The following is a 20,040-nucleotide window of genomic DNA, read 5'->3' as shown; positions in this document are numbered from 1 at the left end:
ATGTCCTTCCCACAACTGATGATGATAACGATGAGTGAGTGAAATTTATGCATGGCAGGTTAAAATGCTTGAAAATGAGCTAGTTAATGTCAGTCACTGTGGGCATGGATTTCTGAATGTAAATACAGTAGACCCTCACTATAACAGGCTAGTTGGGAGAAAGCCAGGCTCATTATATCTGAGGGGCCATCCATGAGGTGGGATTTCAAGCATGTCTGAAAATAAAGAGTACAATAGCATATTCTGTTACTAAAAATGTAAACTATACCCATTTTTCATTAACTTGGCCCATAATTTGGCAACATATTTCACATCCTCATCACAGCATCTCATCATGACTAGTACAGTATTACTGTAGTCTGTTATTGCAACTCAGTAATCATGATGGGGAGAGGAGAATTTCAGGCCAGGTTGGAGTAAAATGGGTAGGACGCACATGCACTGCAACCCACTGTGCCCCATTTAGTGGACATTGTTCATTATAGACGAAAGTTTGGTAGGTTTTGTGGCATTTGCTGTCGATATCTGCTATACCGGGGACCACTATAGTGAGAGTCTACTATTTAAGTGATGTGGGGGGGAAAAATTACAGTACTGTATGTCAGAATTCAAGCAAGGGATCGAGACACTCCTCCCTTGGATGACAAGTGCGGGTAGGTTCCTAGGTAAGGGGAAGGTGTTGGTGATAACTGTGATGAAAAGCTACACGGTACAAAATCTCAAATCTGAAATGCTTGGATCGAAAGACTTTATGGATAATGGAATATTTTGGAAAGCTAAATTATAAGGACAACTATGTGAAAAATCATATAACAAATAGTCAAGGGCACCACGAACAGTAAATCAAATGAAGTACCTTGCATTGGTAATGTTCTTATACACGTCTACAGAACTTTGTCTTCAGATATGTTCAATTCATTGCCAGACGCCATGTATCCCAAACGGGGTGGCCAAGGGCTTAGAGTTAATTGTTTTACAGGGAGGGGCACTAATCCTCCACCAACCCCACTTGACACGTAGGGAGAACGTTATGCCAACAGCATCTGGTGTTCCCAGGCGGTCACCCATCCAAGTACTAACCAGACCCAACGTTGCTTAAGTACTGTACTGAATATGTGAGGGCATCTGATGTCAATGTCCCTCTATAGCATGCACAAATATTTGGGAAAGTGGATGTTGTTGGAAGCTGTATTTTCAGATTTGAGAGTATGTATATTGTCAGTCTGTATTCACCTGACACGATCTATAACCCCTTCTTAGCTTTGTTGATGACCAAGTGCAGTCAGACTGGAGGATAAATTTAACTAGTAACAGGGAGATTAATTCCTACCTCATAACTATGGTTCACTGAATTTCATGCTACCATGACTTGGTATTCAGGCCCAGTTCTGTCAGATGAAAACAAACTGGCTTTACTACAATAATGACAGTCTTATTTTCTTTCTGTGCCCCATACTGGGCTGTAAGCAAGAAAATACTGGATATACACCAGACTCAGGTTCAGATCCGCGCTGGGGCAGGGAACAGTTAAAGGATTTGAATTTCATTAAAACCAGACTTTACTGATCTACCAGAAGACCCGCTGACATGTCGTAAAAATACCCCCGCTAATACCAATACACCAGTCCTGTATGAGACAGCCCTAGCATGTATTCAATATGGACGGTGGGTGTTAGCACCGAAGTGGTGACATGTAGAGGTGTATGGTACGTAGGAGGACTACTGGGCCTTGGTAGCAGGCTGTGATGCCTATGCCCAGAGTCAGACACATAAAAAAAAAATTATAATAAATAAATAAATAAAATAAAATAAACAGACTGAAAGGGCAGGTACAGTACGGTAATTTCAAGAGTAAAAAAAAAAAAGTTGTCTTTGGCCTAGCTGTAGAGTCCACAACTGCAACAGCTCAGACGTGATAGTATTCTGCAGCATATTATGTATCCAGCCTTCAGGCTGTTTATATTGTATACACAAAGAAGTTTCAAGCAGGAAGGGATCAATGATATCCAAAGTAATCAATACAGTTCGTGACGTCCCAAGATTACTGAAAACGTATATAAAAATAATACTGTACTGTACTTGTTATGGAATACAAGTGGGAAATGTCTGTAGTAAATGATATATGGCACCTTCATGAATGCAGGGTTGCCAGTGATGGGTAGGGCCAGTGGGCATTTTGCTATAGCCATCATAAATGACGTCAAACCATTCTGTGTAAAGCGTGCACTGAAACTTCTTTTGCTCTACTGTACCTTGAAACCTATATGTTTCTGAGGCTTTTATACTTTCCCCTAACCTCAGACACACATATCCTGTGCAGCTCTAGGATATGATATAGGGTAAACTGAGTATCCTAACTTGAAACTGTACAGCCAACTAAAAAAATCCATTTGCCTCTCCTGCTTCAATCACCATTGGTTTCATAAATGTCTGACTGTGGCCTATGCTGTGTTTACTGCAACTAGATGTAAAACTGCCATCTCTCCACCTATAATGCCAAGCTGTAAGATTAGCACTATTATATGGTGCTGGTTATGAGGAAGTCTAAGGAAAGGATGGCAATTCATAGTACTGTCGTATTCTGCCACTGAACCATGGGAAATGGTATACAAAAAGATCTACATTTCTACCTACTTTAAAATGAAAGAATAGATGACTAAAGTGCTTATCATCATATGAATGATGGTGTGCAGCTCTGTTCACTATGTCTCATTCAAGCATTTACAAATCCAGCCATGAGAAAAGCAGGAGAGATGAATGGACTTGTGTTTTTACTATACATGCTGCCCGACCCCTGCCTTCTTCACTGCCTGAATGCAATGTTTGGTGGGGAGTTTGTTAATATTTCTTTAGCAATATAGTAAGTTCCTGTTATGTGTTGTCCTTTTTATCCTTGTTTTGTAATTAAAAATCCACAAGAAATTACTGCCTATTATAGTTCCACTGCTACCTTAAAGTTTTATTACCAAATTTCCTCAGTTTATTGATGAGTCCATACATGATAATGCTGCGTACCTTAAAGCCTAGCAGCTGTGGCATCCACCCACGAGTCAAACCACCTCATATTTCTCTGCACCTCACTGTAAGGAAGGACCTTGGTCTGCCCCTGGCGAGGCACTGTATTGTCTACCATAAGTGGGTGCTGCATCCCTACGCGGTACATGTACCGTGCTTTACCTGTAGAATGGCCTCACAGAAGCTGATGCCTGCTTATGGTCAATGAGTTGGCTCACATAGATAGACCAGGGTTAAGCAACAACAACAAAAGTACTAGGTGGATTGAAAGAGTTTTGATATTCTGGTAGACATCCTTAACAAGGACTTACTATACTGCACATCTGTACCTCTCTTGATCTTTAAATGTAAGAAGATGAGACGAAGAGGTCATTAGCATTTCCTTGTTCCATACAGTATTTTACAACTTAGCAAGTGAGGTGATGTGACAGAGTACAGTGATAAAAGGATATTACTTTGTCGAAGATGTAAAATTGTGTAAATAATTTCTGTATTAGCCATAAGGATAACATCAATGTGCATCAAACTCTAGACAAGTAATTCTATGTATGGAAATGAAACTTTTAAACTCTAGATAAATACTGTACCATAATTCTCTATGGAAATGAAACTTGAATTTTTTTATTATTTATGGTACAAATTTCAGGGAGGGAAGGGAAGAGTGTTGAAACCACACACACACAAAAAAAAGGCTTTTGTGTTTTGTCCCACTGTATCTTCCTTGTTCGTATTTTAGAGAATTTATGAATTATATGGCAGTTCACGTTATTATACTGCCAAATAAACTGAGATGATTCTGTCATTGTGGTTTTATTAGTTTTAACCCTCACACTCTCTAAATTTGTGATTTTGGCCCACTATAACTAATTTTTTTATTAACAAGGGGAACCTTAAATAAAAAAGATTATAATACAAAGCTACATTCTTTTCTCTGCATATACACCCCACAAACACATCTGATGGCCAGTAATGACCTCGGCTGTTAAGCTGTTCATTTACTTTACCGAACCAGTCAAACCTCCAATGCTTTTGTCATCTTGCCGTGGTGATGAGTTTAAGCATATTAACATCAGGCTACTTCCTAGCAATAAATAAATAATAAAAAAGGCAATATTGGAGACCAGAAGGTATTTGAAGTGTAACAAAGGGATTATAGACCACCTTTACTATTCACTGGCCCAGCTCAGACAGACTCTGATGCTAAAAATGCTCCTATGTATAGCAGAGTTGAAGAGAACTGGGGAACAGACTGCATGTTAAATGAATTTCATGACACAAATACTGTCTTACACTAGGTAAAACCAGATATGTTTCTTTATCTCCTGGAAACTACCTTCCAGCTCAAGGATTAAATAATAAACATATGTGCTTCAACCAATCAAAGGCAGACAAACATAATTTATTTACAGTCACTTTATGATGCATACTCCACATTTCTGGCTATCAAACAGTACACCTTTACATGGAAAACAGTATTTGCCAAGCCTGAGATGAAGTTGTGAGATATTCTGTGTGCACTGTAGTCTTAGAAAAAAATAATAATAAGTCTTTTCATATACGTATATATAAAAGAATCTGTTTTTCGTTTCTGCGTATACCGGACGATTTTTCAGTACACACACTGATCATCATTATTTCCCTCATCCATCTTTATAAAATTAAATTGTTTGGTCCATTTTTTGTTATTTTCTGGTACAGAATAACAGTATCATCTGGCATAAACTTAACTGTATTATCATCAAAGACCACCCTTCTTTTTTTCCCCTCCATATTTTTGACATGGGTATTATTATCGTACAGTCTTTTTGGTGGTTAGTCACTTCACGTCACATACACACACTTGCTCTTTATCTTTCCAACATGCTATGGTGGTTATTGTTTTTAGGTCACTTACATTTGTTACCCAATGACTCTCGCTCCTCTGTTTTCCCTTCCACAGTCACCTTTGGCAGTGATGATGAGTGTAAACCATTAACCCTTTAAGCCTTGGGGCATTTTTCATTTTAATGTCTGTGTCCTAATGACGATTCAGCCTAGGACAGACTTCTTGATGGAAGGGTTAAATAAAGCCTTAAGAAAACCCATCGGTGTGAGATGCCTTTCCTATATTGAATAAACTCTGGGAACAGCAGCGTAAATTAAAAAAAGACACCACCTAGACTTAAAGGGTTAACATGAGCATTAATGCAACTGTTACCACGGAAACCTTAACACTTCACTCTAACGATATACTTTATCTCCTGCTATTACTTCCACCAGATAATTATATTCAGCAAGGGAAAGACTTTTTCCAACTGAGTGGATTCAATTTACCTTTCATTATCTTTTTCACTATTACAAATCCTCCACACAATGAATAAAATCATCTAGCATCAGACCAGCTGAAATGAAAAACACATCATCAGAGTGAATGTGTTAATGAGCACCATCTATTCCTAATGAAACTTACCACAGCGGGTATTCCTGCTGTTGAGATGAATGGTAATTAACTGTGGAAGGGGTAATTTGGATCAGCGTGTGTCTGTGTTGCTTACCCCCAGCGGTAGTGAGCATATGCTCTATTAGCCTCACACTGCCGATGAAGATCTTGTTTTTTCTTAACCACACGACCCTGAACAAGCAAAAAATATAATAAATAGATAAATAAATAAATATCTTGAGCATGATGTGAAGATACTTTGCCTCATTAGCTATACGACAGGAAGTTTTCAATTACTACTCATATCTAAGAAAGTTTAACCCCATATGAAATTCTGTACACTTATTATTAACCATATAACCCTGGACGTGCAAAAATACAACAAGTATGTATTACAGTAAAGACGGCTTACTAGATAGAACAGGCAATTCTAAATTACCATCCAGGAAACAGTTTTAACCGATTATGAAATAGCTACTGATATGCTACCTTGGGATGATCTCCCCTTAAGAAGTGACTGGAGAATGAGATTAACTAGGAAAGTTTATGTAAGCAAGGGGGAGAGGAAGACTGAAGATGAGATGAAGCAATGGAGTGGAGAGGTACATGACTGAAGGAGTTGCAGGTTGAAGGGCAAGCAACTTAATGGCCAAGGACCGAGTGATGTGGAAATGATTCTTTTGACCAGCCCCCTCCAGAATTAAGACATTTGGCTATACATAAACTGTAATCTTGCACACCCCATGCAGAGTTTCATGTATTTCTCAGAATTTCTTGATATTTTAATTACTGATCCAGTGTACAGTACTTAGGAAATACTGAGGTGTTTGTGTGTATTGAAGTAGTAAGTGTCCAGCCACATTATACATAACCCAAATGATTTTCCAAGTTGTAAATCTCACTCCATCCACGGCCAGGAAAAAAAGAGGTTTGGATGGTGATGATGATGATGATGATGATGATGATGATGATAATGATAACTTAACTGGAATTTATCATACAGTTTTTGGTAATGCTGTACTGATTATTGCCAATGGTGGACTAAGACTGCACCACCAGTCAGAGGTTAACTTCATCAGCCCTGGGACATCATCATTATCATCATCATCATCATCATTGTTATATTCTTGCTGCTACCATGTGACTCCAGGCCTTGAATGGTGAGTGAAGGTGTGGCTCATTCAATAGCTGGTCAGACTGGTTAGTTTCTTCTATCTCCCCCACTCCTTTCTCTCTCTCTCATTCTCTAAACCCTACCTCACTCCATCCTGAGGTGCGAAGAGCTTTGGATGATTATGATGGTGGTGGTGGTGGTGGTGGTGGTGGTGGTGGTGGTGGTGGTGGTGATGATGATGATGATGATGATGATGATGATGATGATGATGATGATGATGATGATGATGATGATGATGATGATGACAACAATGCTACCATGTGATGTTCAGCTATGGGATGATGAGCAAGGTGGTTACAGGTTCAATAAAGAATGTGTGGATAAAAAAAATCTGCTGTACTGAAAGTGTAGAGAGCATGTGTGAGATGGACTGTAAGGTAATTATAGCATCTGTGAATCTACAGTATATGACAAGGGTGTGTAATCTCATTGGGTAAGGAGGCTCCCTAGCACCTCTTCCTTTGCTACTTATTTTGGATATGGCTGTTTAATATCCATTTGTACGTTATTTATGCAGAGTATGGCGACACTGGAAATATAGTGAAGTGAAATAACTACTAGTTTTGGTGGGCTGGAAACTAATTCTTACTTATTTTTGGTAGTAAGCAGCAAATGAGTGCAGTGAAGTGAAATAATTATCAATTTAGGTGAGTTGGAAATGTTTTTATATTTTGCTGAGTGGTCAGCCTTGGCTAAAAATGTATCCTCTCCAAACCCATGTTATAAATGACTCAAGATACGATGAACTGTTATGCAATGGATTATTTCAAATGTATCCTCATTATAAAATGGAAGCATGTTGTATAATTAATGTTATTTGGGGGCCTAAGTGTATTACGCTATATAACCCGGTACTAACCTCATTCTTAGCAGCAGCCAGCAGTTCTCTCGCCATCTTCTGCGGAAAGTGTATGGTACGTTCCTTCTCTCTCCCTGCCTCTACCAGCCACTTCATACTCATCCAATATGACCGTTTCTCCGTTATTGGCACTGGTACCTGTTTAATAGAATGAGTATTTAGTGACCGTTATTGTCATTATCATTTTTTTAGGATCAACAATACCACCACCACCACCACCACCACCACCACTACTGTCATCCAAACCCAACTGCCCCCTTAAGACCTATACTCTTTTTTTTTTTTTTTTTTTTTTTTTTTTTTTTTTTTTTTAATCGAGGCGAAGATGCACTTGACACGTTGGTGGCGACTGGCTGAATGCAACATGTCCAATTAACATCACTGTAGTTGAGTTAGTCAGTAAGTTTCTATTCACATTATCGGTTATTATTTGAAATGCAACGATGTTATTTGGACATGTTGCATTCAGCCAGTCATCACCAGCCTGTCAAATGCATCTTCTTCTCAATATAAAAAAACAACTGAGTATACGGCAGTTATAAGTCACCTGTTTCTGACATTCTCTTTTGCTACAAAATCCCATCAATTCAATGACATATTTTTATTTTATTCATACTACCTCCATACATCTCATAAAAGTTCAGGGAGACTTTTCGAGCAGGATGGATTAAATTAACATAAAAATGACGCCATGTTTCCTCTTCAAGACTCCCCACATTAAGGTTGGCCATGGTACAACTGACGTTTTCTATGGACTAGAAGGCAAACTAAATGCCAAAACCAACATGATACAATACACTGTGGGAAGATATACAAATCACACATATCTCTTATGTCTTCCTTACCTGGTACTTGATGCCGCCCCTTTTGATAGGCATCAGTTGCAGCACTGGACGACCATTCTCAACAGCCTTGTAGAAAATAGTCAGGGGATTGCACTCTATCTCAGCCTTCTCCTCTTCAGTTTGTGCCTCACGCAGCCTGCGCAGCTGAATGTGCTTTATTTCCTCAAATGTCTGTGGGGGAAAAAAAAAAAAAAAAAAAAAAAAAAAAAAATGAAAATAACAGGGAAGCCTCAGAGTTCAACCCTTGTGCCCTGCACCAGCCTTAGTGCCAAACTTCTGGCTTTAAACTGTGACCTTCACTTTTGACTGACTATTCTTTAACTAAAATTTTATTTAATCTCTGTTTGACCCTTAAACCTTCCACCTACTGCAGCATGGTCTAATCCAGACTAAAACTGCCTAAGTTGACCTGGCCCTTTGATCCTGATCCCAGACAAATTATCATCAAAATAAAATCACTTCATCCTCATCTGATCCTCAACACCTCCAAGTTTCGGCCAAACTGGGTTAACCCCTAAAACGCGGATCGTCGCGTTTGCGACGCTCGGCCATAAGGGCAGGACGGCGGGTCGTCGCGTTTGCGATTTTAGTAAATTTTGAATAACCGCAGGCAAGCAGGCTCCAGCTGGTATTGTCTATCAGTACCACCATCCTCTAGCTACAACTAGCATACTTTTTCCCCCCCGTACCCCCCCTACCACAGCCCGGCCAGCCTGGCTGTGATACATGGCAGCGCTCTGAGCGCTCAGAACTGTAAATCTGCGATCTCCTCTCACAAGCAGTTTATGCTACTAGGAAACGCTTGTTTCCCCAGTTGTAACACTAGCTTTTGCCTCTGTTTAGTGTCAGTTTACTGCAGGCTTTCAAAGTGAGATTATGGCGAGTTCTAGCTCTTCCCAGTCAGTGCAAGCGGCCGACAGGAACGAGAATAAAGTGGCGGACGTAAGGCAGAATAAAAAGCGCGCCGTGGTGATCTTTTGGGAAGTAATATGATTGAAAATAATGTAGTATACATGTTTTTAGCTGTGAAAATGGAAATGTTTGTTGAGTGATGGGAAAACCGCCGCCACAGTGCATGTCGGCCGTATGCTCCGTTGATTTTAGCCTTATTTTCAGTGCTTATTGTACAAATACGGATTCCTAACTACCTTTACGTTGTTGTATAAAGTGTACTGTGACAGATTGAGGCTGTGGTAGAAAGAAAACCGGGTTTCTGGAGGTGTGAGAGTGAAGACTTTGTTACCCAACTTTGCAAGTCTTCACAAGTCCTTTGGTAGTCAACGAAGGCTCAACATGTGGCTCAGGAGATAGCTGAATGTAAGTAATATATGCCATAAAAATTTTAATGCTCTAGGGCTAATCCATGATTTTTGGCAAATATTTTTCCACAGGTACTCAGACCCCGCTACAACCCCGCCACAGGGGGGGGATCGCGCGTACACAGCCGCGTTTTAGGGGTTAAAAACGTTTGTGTTATACTATTCAAGCACAGAAAAATAAACACAGATGCTAAGCAAGGGTGTAAAAATGGTCTGTCACCAAGGGTTGCATTTTCATCAGCTAAGGACACTCTTTGGCTCATCTTTCATAAAAGCTTACAGTAAATGCTCTCTCTGACAATCTCGATTCTAATGGATTTTTGGATGTAAGAGATACATTCATGGATCATTCCCACTACCAAGAAAATGGACTTACCAGCTGTTTGAACTATGGCAGGTGTGATGAACTGACTGTTCTCATATTAAGTTTACAGGTATTGTACTATGTTCTACATAATACAGTATACAGCATATTACTGAATCGTACTGTATTTTCTAATAACTTATAAATTATTTTATAACAAACACTTTGGATGCAATGTGCATGGTATGGTTTTTCTTTATTATTTTGGCTATTTCATCTACATTCAGAACTAATGGACAACCAGTTTCAACAAACTGACCTTCTCCCAGATCTGACTGTTAGAACAAGGGTTAACTGTATTTTCATCTGTGATACATTTGCACTGTCGACAACAACAATGAAGATAATAATGTTGATGACAACGGCAATGATGATGATGATGGTGGGAGGAACACTGATGACACAAATACGACAGATACTTCGCCTGCCCAATAAGATGACACAAACAAGTGATACTTCACCTTCTCAATGAGATCTCGAGCCAATGACTTCTGCCCGGTTTTCATCACATAGTTGGTGAATTTCCTGTGGATGGAGGGAACACTTGAGGATATAACAGACAGGAGGAAAGACGTGGGGGAGGCACAGGGGAAGGAAACAGAGAGGGAAGGAGTGAATGGGGGAGGGAGAGAAGAGGAGAGGGAATACAAAAGGGCTGGGCAACTGTTTTGTGATCTACCACAAACTTAATTGCAAAAACAGGCAGCAATATACAGTATAATGAGGACTTACTACATTAATTAAAGTGTCCTACAGACATACCATAGTTCATACACCTTTACCTGGCCCAGATTTTTTTCCTTCTGCAGTTTACTTCACACGGCTTCATGATAAAACAAGTATGTTATGGTTCTATACCCTTTCCACAGCATTTCTTCATGAGAAGCATCATTTTCTATTGTTAATGTCCTGTTACAGCTCAGCATTCATGACAGAGAAGACAGCAATTTTAGGCCACGTTCAACTGGACCAGCAGGTCATGAATGACGAAGCTGGTGGGAATGCTGTATGCTGTATGAAATTTTGGGCCAAGTTAAAGTGAAAAGAGTGTATTTACATTGTTAAAATCTTTAGAGTTATTCAAGCCAAGTATGAGTGATCAGAGAATATTTAAGCCAAGTTAAAGTGGACAGAGTATATCTTGGCGAAGTAGCGAACTGAGTATACAGTACCAGTAGTTCACTTACATAACCATTGGGTCGTGGAAGACAGAGCTGGTGTGGGTGTTGTGTGCAGCTTTGATTGGTGTGAACTTCCTCTCCTCGGCTTCCCCACTCTCCTCCAGGTCCTTCAATGCCTCAGGTTTATATACAGGTTCAACATATTGGGGAGGATACCGGCTGTACAAGCACACTGCCTCATATCTGGAATAAATAACAGTATAGAATTAGTATGGGAAATAAGCTAAGCCTGGTATCTAGTTATCATCATCATCACCATCATCACTCATCATCATCAATTATCATCATCAGTCATCAACATCACCGTCATTATCATCATTATTATCGTAATCATCATCAATCACCATCATCATCAATTATCAGTCATCATCCATCATCACCACCACCACCAAGACATTTTATTCCCACGTAAGAATGTGACAGGGTGGGATCCAGAAGCAAACGATGAGAAATTATAAAAACGGGAGAAGTTAATATTACTGAACGTACAGTGCACCACACAACGTAAACTAAATTTTCCTTAATTCATTTTCAGGTGATGACATTACCGTAACTACAGCCTAGTTTGTTAATTTTAAGAAGGTGGAGATTTTTGTCCTTTTAAACCTTATTTCCCGTAGATCAATGGCTGAATATGACCATGCTTGACTCACTATTCACTCCATAAACTCTTCATGGCTAGCAGTATATTTAGTGCTTATCTCCTGCTACTGTTTAGCATTCAAGACAGACAACAGCAGTCTTTTGCCTATATTGTTTTACCTTTAACTTAGCCTAGCTTATATAAGGTAGCTCAGTGGCACAAAGACAATACAACAGCTCTATATTCTTTCCATTTTTTTGTGACTAATATCATACTGCAGTGCTAAGCTGCTGTTACAGCTGAGCACTGATGAAGAGATGTAAGTTTTCAGCCAAGTTAGAGCAAAATGAGGATAGTTACAGTGAACACAGTAGGCTGTAATCAAATAAAAGGGCTAGAAACAATCCTAGATGAAAGGGTCAGCATTTGGCAGTATTCATGCATTTTATAAAGCCTTCTGCTTCACCTCAATCAGTCACAAATGAAACCATAGCAGTATCAGTAGTAGTACTGTAGCTACAACCTCATGTTCATCTGAATGTAAACATGACGAAATGCAGGCTTAAGTTAATCTTCTGCAGTCCACCATCCTCATTCTGGGCATCCCTCTCCAGCACCAAATTAAAGCATATAGCAATGAATGTATCCTAAGTTGGCATAAACTTCTCTTGCAACTAAACCATATTTCCCTCACAATTTCTGCATCTGTTTACATTCGAGTCCCGCAGACAGAACACCACTTTCACTTTAATACCTTGACAGGTTAAGTTTTGTTTAGTCAGATTAATTTTTATTTTTCCGTGAGGGAAATGTATTGACTGGAGTACGATTTTCATCTTTCGGAAAGTTATGTAACAGCTAGTAAAAACTGCGAAATAAATTAAGGTACTGTTCTATAAATTTACCCCCTGGTCTACATACAGTTTATGTCAATGTAGAATTAGGTCTTGATGCTACAGTACTGTAATTGTTTATGTGCCTCTTTGACTCCCACATTCTCAGCAAGCCAAGACTGCTGGGGTGGAATGTGCCACTGTATTTATCCAGGTAAAAAACAGGGCACCACAAAGTGTTAAGTTATAACTCAGTACAAATGTAGCAGAGACCCAGGTCAATCCACGTTACTTGTTGAAATGGACTCATGAAAGAACTGGTATTAATGCATTATAGATTTGTCATAACTGACTTGGTGAAGGTTATATCTTCATTATTAGTGACATACGAGAACTGTTAACCATTTCATGCACGGACTCCAATAGAGTCATTAAATACCATCCTGTACAATGCACCATGATGCACATCGTGTCAAACAAAGGAGGACACAAGTTTCCCATTGATGTGTGTCATATTTTGGTATATTGTTTTTACCCGACTCATGTCATGGTGTGCTTTACAGGTTATTAAACAATCCAGTGACTCAAACCACCTGCGCTGAGAGGGTTAAAAAGAAATTTCTCTGAAATGATGAGACACCACCACAAAACACACCAAACTAACTGAGAGGAATTTGGCTATGTATCTGAAACTGAAACAACTGATTAGGGTTAAAATCATTTTTACCCATAACTGTTTTAGATATGCAGCTATTTGCAACAGAAGTAAGTAATGCTAGATAAGTGGTGTGCCCCTAAACATGAGAATTTGGGTAAGGTTGTTTTCTGGTCTTAACCCCTAAAGTACTAATAGGATCAATCGATCCTTTTCCAGAATTTCGATTGATGCCTAATAGGACTGATAGAGGAGCCTTGGTAAAAAAATTGTGGACAATAGGCTTCAGCCCGATTTTGACATATATCAATGCAAACCAATGAGAACTAAGTCCTGAGTAGGGAGATGGGAGGATCCAGATCCCTACCCATGGTCAGGGGGTGATTCCCCAAACCTTTTGTTCCATCTCCCCCTCCCTTGCTTATGACTGGACTTACAGCTCCTCCTACCAACTCTATAAAGCTGATTTTTCCATGCCACCCCCCTCCCCACCATCCTCCCTCATTCTCCCCCCTCCACCCCTTCATACTCTCTCCACCTCCAGCTACTTTCATGCTGTGGCTACATGGTAAACATTTGGCATATGAGAATTATATATATATTTTCTGGTGTGTAAAATCAAGATCTTCCATTCTATAATACCAAAATTAATGTTGGTGCAATTTTTTTTCTTTCCCAATATGCAAGGGGTGCCAGTGTCAATTTTTGACAGGTCATAGCTCAGTGGCCACTTGGTCTAGAATGTTCTGGTTTGTGGCATAAGGTGCGTAAATTCAAGCTCTAAACCTTGAGCATAACACTTTTTACTTCTGTAAGAGTCGAAAAATTGGCTCCATATACAGGTTTTCAGGGAAGTTCAGTCGATTGAATTACGTATCCGAGGAGTTAAGATGGGGGATATTTTTGGCAACTTGTGAAAATGCCTTTTTATTTTTTTATCATCCCCAAAAAATCACCTAGAAAAAAAATAAATATGGCCTAAATCAATGAAAATTAACTAACCTACCCTACATTAATCATATTTATCCTAACCCGCTTACCCCTGACACCCCCATAATTTTAGGCACCCCCTGTACTACAGCCACTAAATCTAGCCTTCAAAGTCTAATACTCGCTGCATAATTATGAACCCATAATGCTGAACTGTCCAAACTGAGGTGAAATTACAGAAGACATCCCATGCACAGAATTTAAACTTTCGTCATAAGATGATCCACCGGTATACATGGAGAGTAATGAGGAGGATGAATGGTGAACTTGTTGAACGAAAGGCAATGATAGACTACGTGTGTGTGGATGAGCGAATGAGAAGAAAAGTGTTGGATGCAAGGGTGTGGAGAGGGTGGGGGAATGGAGTCTCGGACCATCACTTAGTGATGGCCAAAGTAGAGCTGCAAAGAAAGTGGTTGAGGAGGCGAAGGGGAAGACAGGAGGAAGCAGCTCCTGTGAGAAGAGTGGAGAAATTGCAAGATAGTGAGAAGAGGACAGAGTATAAGAGCATTGTGGAAGAAAGATTGGGTAGGTATGAGCTAGAGCAGATGGAAGGGGTGGAAGACGTATGTAAGATATTCACGGAAGAGATAAGCGCAGCGTGTGAGGCGGTTTGTGGAGTGAGGAGGAGATGCAAGGGTGTGCAAGGGACAGCATGGTGGAATGATGAGGTGAAATGAGCTGTGGAACAAAAGAAGAAGGCATATGGTGAATGGTTGGCGAGTAGAGGTAGGGGAGGAGATGAGAGAGAGAAGAGAAAGGTATATGTGAGCAGGAGAAGGGAGGTTAAGAGACTGGTGAAGGAGAGTAAGAAGAAAGTGGATGAAGAGTTTGGGAGGAATCTGAGTGTGAAATGGAGGGAGAGTAAGAAATTGTTTTGGAAGGAGGTAAAGAAAGTAAGGCAGTGTGAAAGGGGAAATAGTAGGGGAGTGGAAGATAGGAATAATAGATTGTTGGTGGAGAAGAGAGAGAAATTGAGGAGATGGAAGGAGCACTTTGAGGATTTGTTGAATGTAGAGAGTGAGAGCAGTGTGAGTATAAGTGGTTGGGGAATGGCTGGGAGAAGAAGAGATGAGAGGAGGGAGGAAGAGATCAGTAGGTCGGAAGTAGTGGAAGCAATGAAGAAGATTAAGCTGGGAAAGGCCCCAGGAATTGATGGAGTGTGTGGTGAAATGCTTAGGTATGGGGGTGAGATTGTTGTGGAGTGGATATGGAAGTTGTGTAGATTGGCTTGGGAAGAGGGAAGGGTTCCAGAGGACTGGAAATCAGGTATAATTGTTCCTCTGTACAAAGGAAAAGGGGAGAGAGAAGTATGTGGTAACCATAGGGGTATTTGCCTTCTTAGTGTGACTGATAAAATATATGGTAGAATACTCATTGATAGGGTTAGGCATATGACAGAGGAGCTAGTTGGAGAAGAACAAGGGGGATTTAGGAAGGGAAAAGGGTGTGTAGATCAGATATTTGTTCCAAGATGTTTAGTGGAGAAGTATCTAGAGAAGGGAAGGAAAGTGTACGTTGCCTTCATGGACTTGGAGAAAGCTTATGACAGAATAGATAGGAAAGGTATGTGGAAGGTATTAAGAATATATGGAGTGGAGGGGAAATTGCTGAGTGCTGTGAAGAGTATGTACGAGGGAGCTAGGGCTACGGTGCGAGCGGATGGTGAGCTGAGTGAGTTCTTTGATCTCAATGTGGGACTGAAACAGGGGTGTGTAATGTCTCCATGGCTGTTTAATATATATATGGATGGGGTTGTAAAGGAGGTACAAGGTAGGGCAGTAGATGTGGGGGTGGCCCTAATGAATGAGGGTGAGATTTGGAAGCTTCCGGTGTTGCTGTTTGCTGATGATACAGTATTGTTGAGTGAAGATGAATGGGAGTTGCAAGGTTTGGTGAATGAATTTGGGACAGTGTGTAGGAGGAGGAAGCTGAAAGTTAATGTAAACAAAAGTAAAGTTATGGTGTTTGAGAGGAATGAAGTCACAGAGTGTGCAGTGAGGTTGGATGGTGAGGATATGGAGAATGTGAGTGCATTCAAGTACTTGGGTAGTGTGATGAGTAAGGATGGAACTTTGGGGGATGAAGTACGTGAAAGGGTACAGCAGGGAAGGAAGGTTGTTGGCACACTGAAAGCAGTGATGAGAAATAGGGAGGTGAGTATGGAAGTTAAGAAGTCACTGCATGATGGTATTGTGATCCCTACCCTGACGTATGGAAGCGAGGCGTGGACCTTGCAAGAGGGGAACAAGTCAAGAGTGAGAGCAGTGGAAATGAGTTACTTGAAAGGAGCATGTGGAGTGACGTGGAGGGACAGGTTGACGAATGAAGAAGTGAAGGAACGTTGTGGGGTAGATGTGGATGTGGTTGAAAAGATTAGGAGAAATACACTGAGGTGGTTTGGACATGTGGAGAGGATGGAGAATGAAAGACTGACTAAGAGGGTGTATGTAGGTGAGGTGGAGGGAGGGAGAGGGAGGGGTAGACCGAGGATGAGGTGGAGGGATGGAGTTGAGAGGTATATGAGGGAGGGGGGGGAGAGCTGGGGGGAGGGGAGTCAAATGGTGGGTGACAGTGACTTGGAGGCGTTTTGTCTGTGGCCACCCTTTGCGGGATTAGGACGTCGGGCTATAGATAGATATAGATAGATAGATAGAATATGTTCTCATTAAATTATTATGTAATTATCACTTCGATATTTAAAAAGTTGCACAAAAGCTTAATTTTGAGGACATTAAAGCAACATTGGGTCTGGTTAGTACTTGGATGGGTGACCGCCTGGGAACACCAGATGCTGCTGGCATAACGTTCTCCCTACGTGTCAAGTGGGGTTGGTGGAGGATTAGTGCCCCTCCCTGTAAAACAATTAACTCTAAGCCTTGGCCACCCCATTTGGGATACATGGCATCTGGCAATGAATGAAAAATGAATGAACTATATAAACTCATCAGTTTTACATGCAAACTCATGTGGCCATCTGTTATGTTGGACTTTCTGACTGATTCAGTTCCAAAGTAAAGCCCTCACTAATAATTTGTCCCAACTATCCTAATACATCCTGTCCTTAACTAACCTCATCTAACCCAAACAACCAGATTAATTTCAAAGTGAACAAGTTTCCAGCACCAACTGACCCATTGCCCTCTGTTAAGACGCTGCTGCCGAATCAACAAACCTAACTTGGTGCTCTTTGTGATATAACTGTTACTTCTACAGAACTTGGATGTCAAATGAATTACGCAGCTGCGGTTGATAATTTTCATTCATTCATTGCCAGACGCCATGTATCCCAAATGGGGTGGCCAAGGGCTTAGAGTTAATTGTTTTACAGGGAGGGGCACTAATCCTCCACCAACCCCACTTGACACGTAGGGAGAACGTTATGCCAACAGCATCTGGTGTTCCCTGGCGGTCACCCATCCAAGTACTAACCAGACCCAACGTTGCTTAACTTCGCTGATCGGACGGGAAGCGGTGTACTCAACGTGGTATGGCCGGATGATAATTCATGCAAAAAACTGTCATCATTTGTTAATGGGAGCACTCCTAAGATACACTGTTCTAAACTTTAAAAATATTTTATGAACACGACCGTAATAAAAATTACAATCACTGAAGTGAAGAGATACAATATCTATATGTCTGAAGAACAACTGTAGACAATGATGAAGAAAAAATGAACGATACATCAACAGTATGAAAAGGAATTATTTCAAAACTGATTTTACCAGAGAATTAGCCTACGGAGTCAAGTAAACCAAAGGAATACTAACCTATTATTTGCGTTGAAAATGATTGGATGCAGTAATCTACAGATCCAAGGTCCTTTAAAAGCCGCCATAACAACAAAGTACTTGTTATTTGTTGACAAAATTGAGAACTACATGTAGAACATAACGCAGGGTTAACTCTTGGTTCGTCTGCTTGTTATGATCCAATGTGTACTCTAGCTTTCCGTTTCCAACAAAAATATACCGTATTCATTGGGATGGCTGACAAACCACTAATTCATACACTTTTACTGAAACATTACAAGCTTTAGGGACGAATTCACGAACTGAAAATAGATAATCTTTAAAATACCTGTCTTTTCCAAAATCCAAGACCATTTAACTGGCCCAGTACCCGAAAGCGGTGTTGCCAAATCCTTTTTGTTGGGGATGGCAAGGAGGTGAATGAATAGTGTGCTTATATTGGTCTTACTTTGAATAAACGCACATTTTTATTTTTATTTTTAAGTGCTTCACTTGGTTTTGCTCCCAAATTTCCTCTCACCAACTATAAGAAAAAAAAAAAAAAAATGGAGGGGAGAGGTTATGGAACCCACTCCTCTACCACATCTATCAATCATCACTGTGGCAAAACCCACTACCTTTTATTGTTTATGAATTCAGTGTACTTTAATAAACATTTCATTTCTGTTCTAATCCATTCTCTTCATATGACCCAAGCCATCTAAAAGCACTCTACTCTGAACAACATACTTCCCAACCCACCTGTTGTTCGTACGCAACACATTCAATGGACCCACTTTCACTGATCTTATTCTCACAGGCCAAACTAGTCTTTACTCATTAATGTGGATAACAACAGATCTTCAAGCAGTTCTTTTGTAGCCTCTAATCAAGGCCTTCATAGCATCAGCCACCCTTTTTACTAGAGTCTTTACACACTCCACTTCTGCACACTTACCTGTTACTTTCACCATTACATACAGGTAATGGGTTCACTTATACTCTGGCCAATTGTGTGTAAAATAGGAGACATTCATGCACTGGCATTTATGTTGCCCAATTATACAAATGTTCCTTAACTCCCTATCCCTCAAAAGGATGTCAGACTGCAAAAAGGCAACTCCAGCTTCAAAACCACCAGGTTATACTGTAATCAGATTAACCTGGGGCCACAAAAATCACTAGAAGAACCTCTGGCAAGCACAATAAAATTCTCCTCTCCAGTGGAAACTCGGAGGTCTGAATACAACTTCACCAATTTCTCTCTCCAATCACCAGCACTTCATACTATGTCAATTGCCTCAACACACCACTTTACACTTGCATATACTACCATTTTCCGGTGATCCTGTTCACTGTTTAAAAACCAAGATTATCTGCAAAAACTTCAAGATCTTTATTACACTGCTTTGCCCAGTCCCAGTATTGCATGTGTTTGGGCATGGGGAAAAAAAAAAAAAAAATGCATCAACTACAACCCCAAATTCCCACCTTTCTCACAAAGCATCATATCATTTCTATTTCAAGTTGACTGTGTATGTCTTGAACCGTTACTCACCATAATTATGACCAATCTTCTTGATACGTCCAAAACCAAAATATTTTCCCAATTTATAGGTTACAGTATATCCATCCATCCATCATCCACTCCTATGTCACCCCACGAGGAGCGTGGGAACCCGGGTCTAAGCAAGTTGGTCCCGACATTTAAAATCAGAATTGTAGTATACATTCTGAGAATACACCATTGCCATTTTTATTCCTGGGCTTACAAGGGCACAATCTGTTTTGTAATGATTCAAGGGAGACATACTGTATTACCTGACAAAACTGTGATCTTCAAGCAAGCGTCTTTTAACGGTAGCTTTTTCATTACAAATTTGAGGCGCTGCAAACAAGTTAAAAAAAACAGTATTTAAATTATCAAAAAAAAAAAAAAAAAATGAAATATAGGTATTCATCTCCATACCTCATGTGGTGCTTTAAAAAATGGCTTTGACAATATGTCTAATGATAATTTTCTTTAAAAAAACTTATCTTCCACAACACACACACACGTTGACGTGTTA

The 20,040-nt window shown here is 40.1% G+C and overlaps 1 protein-coding gene and 1 non-coding gene across 2 annotated transcripts; both read right to left on the bottom strand.

Moving 5' to 3' along the window:
* Positions 1–2,230: 2,230 nt before the first annotated feature.
* mRpS7 (mitochondrial ribosomal protein S7) lies at positions 2,231–18,147 on the bottom strand. Its single transcript, XM_080266139.1, has 6 exons — positions 18,011–18,147; positions 11,183–11,359; positions 10,457–10,520; positions 8,313–8,483; positions 7,468–7,605; positions 2,231–5,626 (listed from the first exon to the last, which is right to left on the bottom strand). Exons 1-6 carry the CDS (start codon positions 18,076–18,078, stop codon positions 5,546–5,548), a joined length of 699 nt encoding a protein of 232 aa, XP_080122265.1. The 5' UTR covers positions 18,079–18,147; the 3' UTR covers positions 2,231–5,545.
* On the bottom strand, positions 17,622–17,739 carry LOC145392701 (5S ribosomal RNA). Its single transcript, XR_013896065.1, has one exon. It is a non-coding gene; the product is annotated as a 5S ribosomal RNA (ribosomal RNA).
* Positions 18,148–20,040: the final 1,893 nt, after the last annotated feature.

This window comes from Coenobita brevimanus, chromosome 2 (assembly GCF_032717465.1).
Source record: "Coenobita brevimanus isolate Jiangsu-jjx chromosome 2, ASM3271746v2, whole genome shotgun sequence".
Classification (NCBI taxonomy): Eukaryota; Metazoa; Arthropoda; class Malacostraca; order Decapoda; family Coenobitidae; genus Coenobita; species Coenobita brevimanus.
Note: the sequence above shows the minus strand (reverse complement) of the source record. Positions and strands in the feature narration are given on the sequence as shown.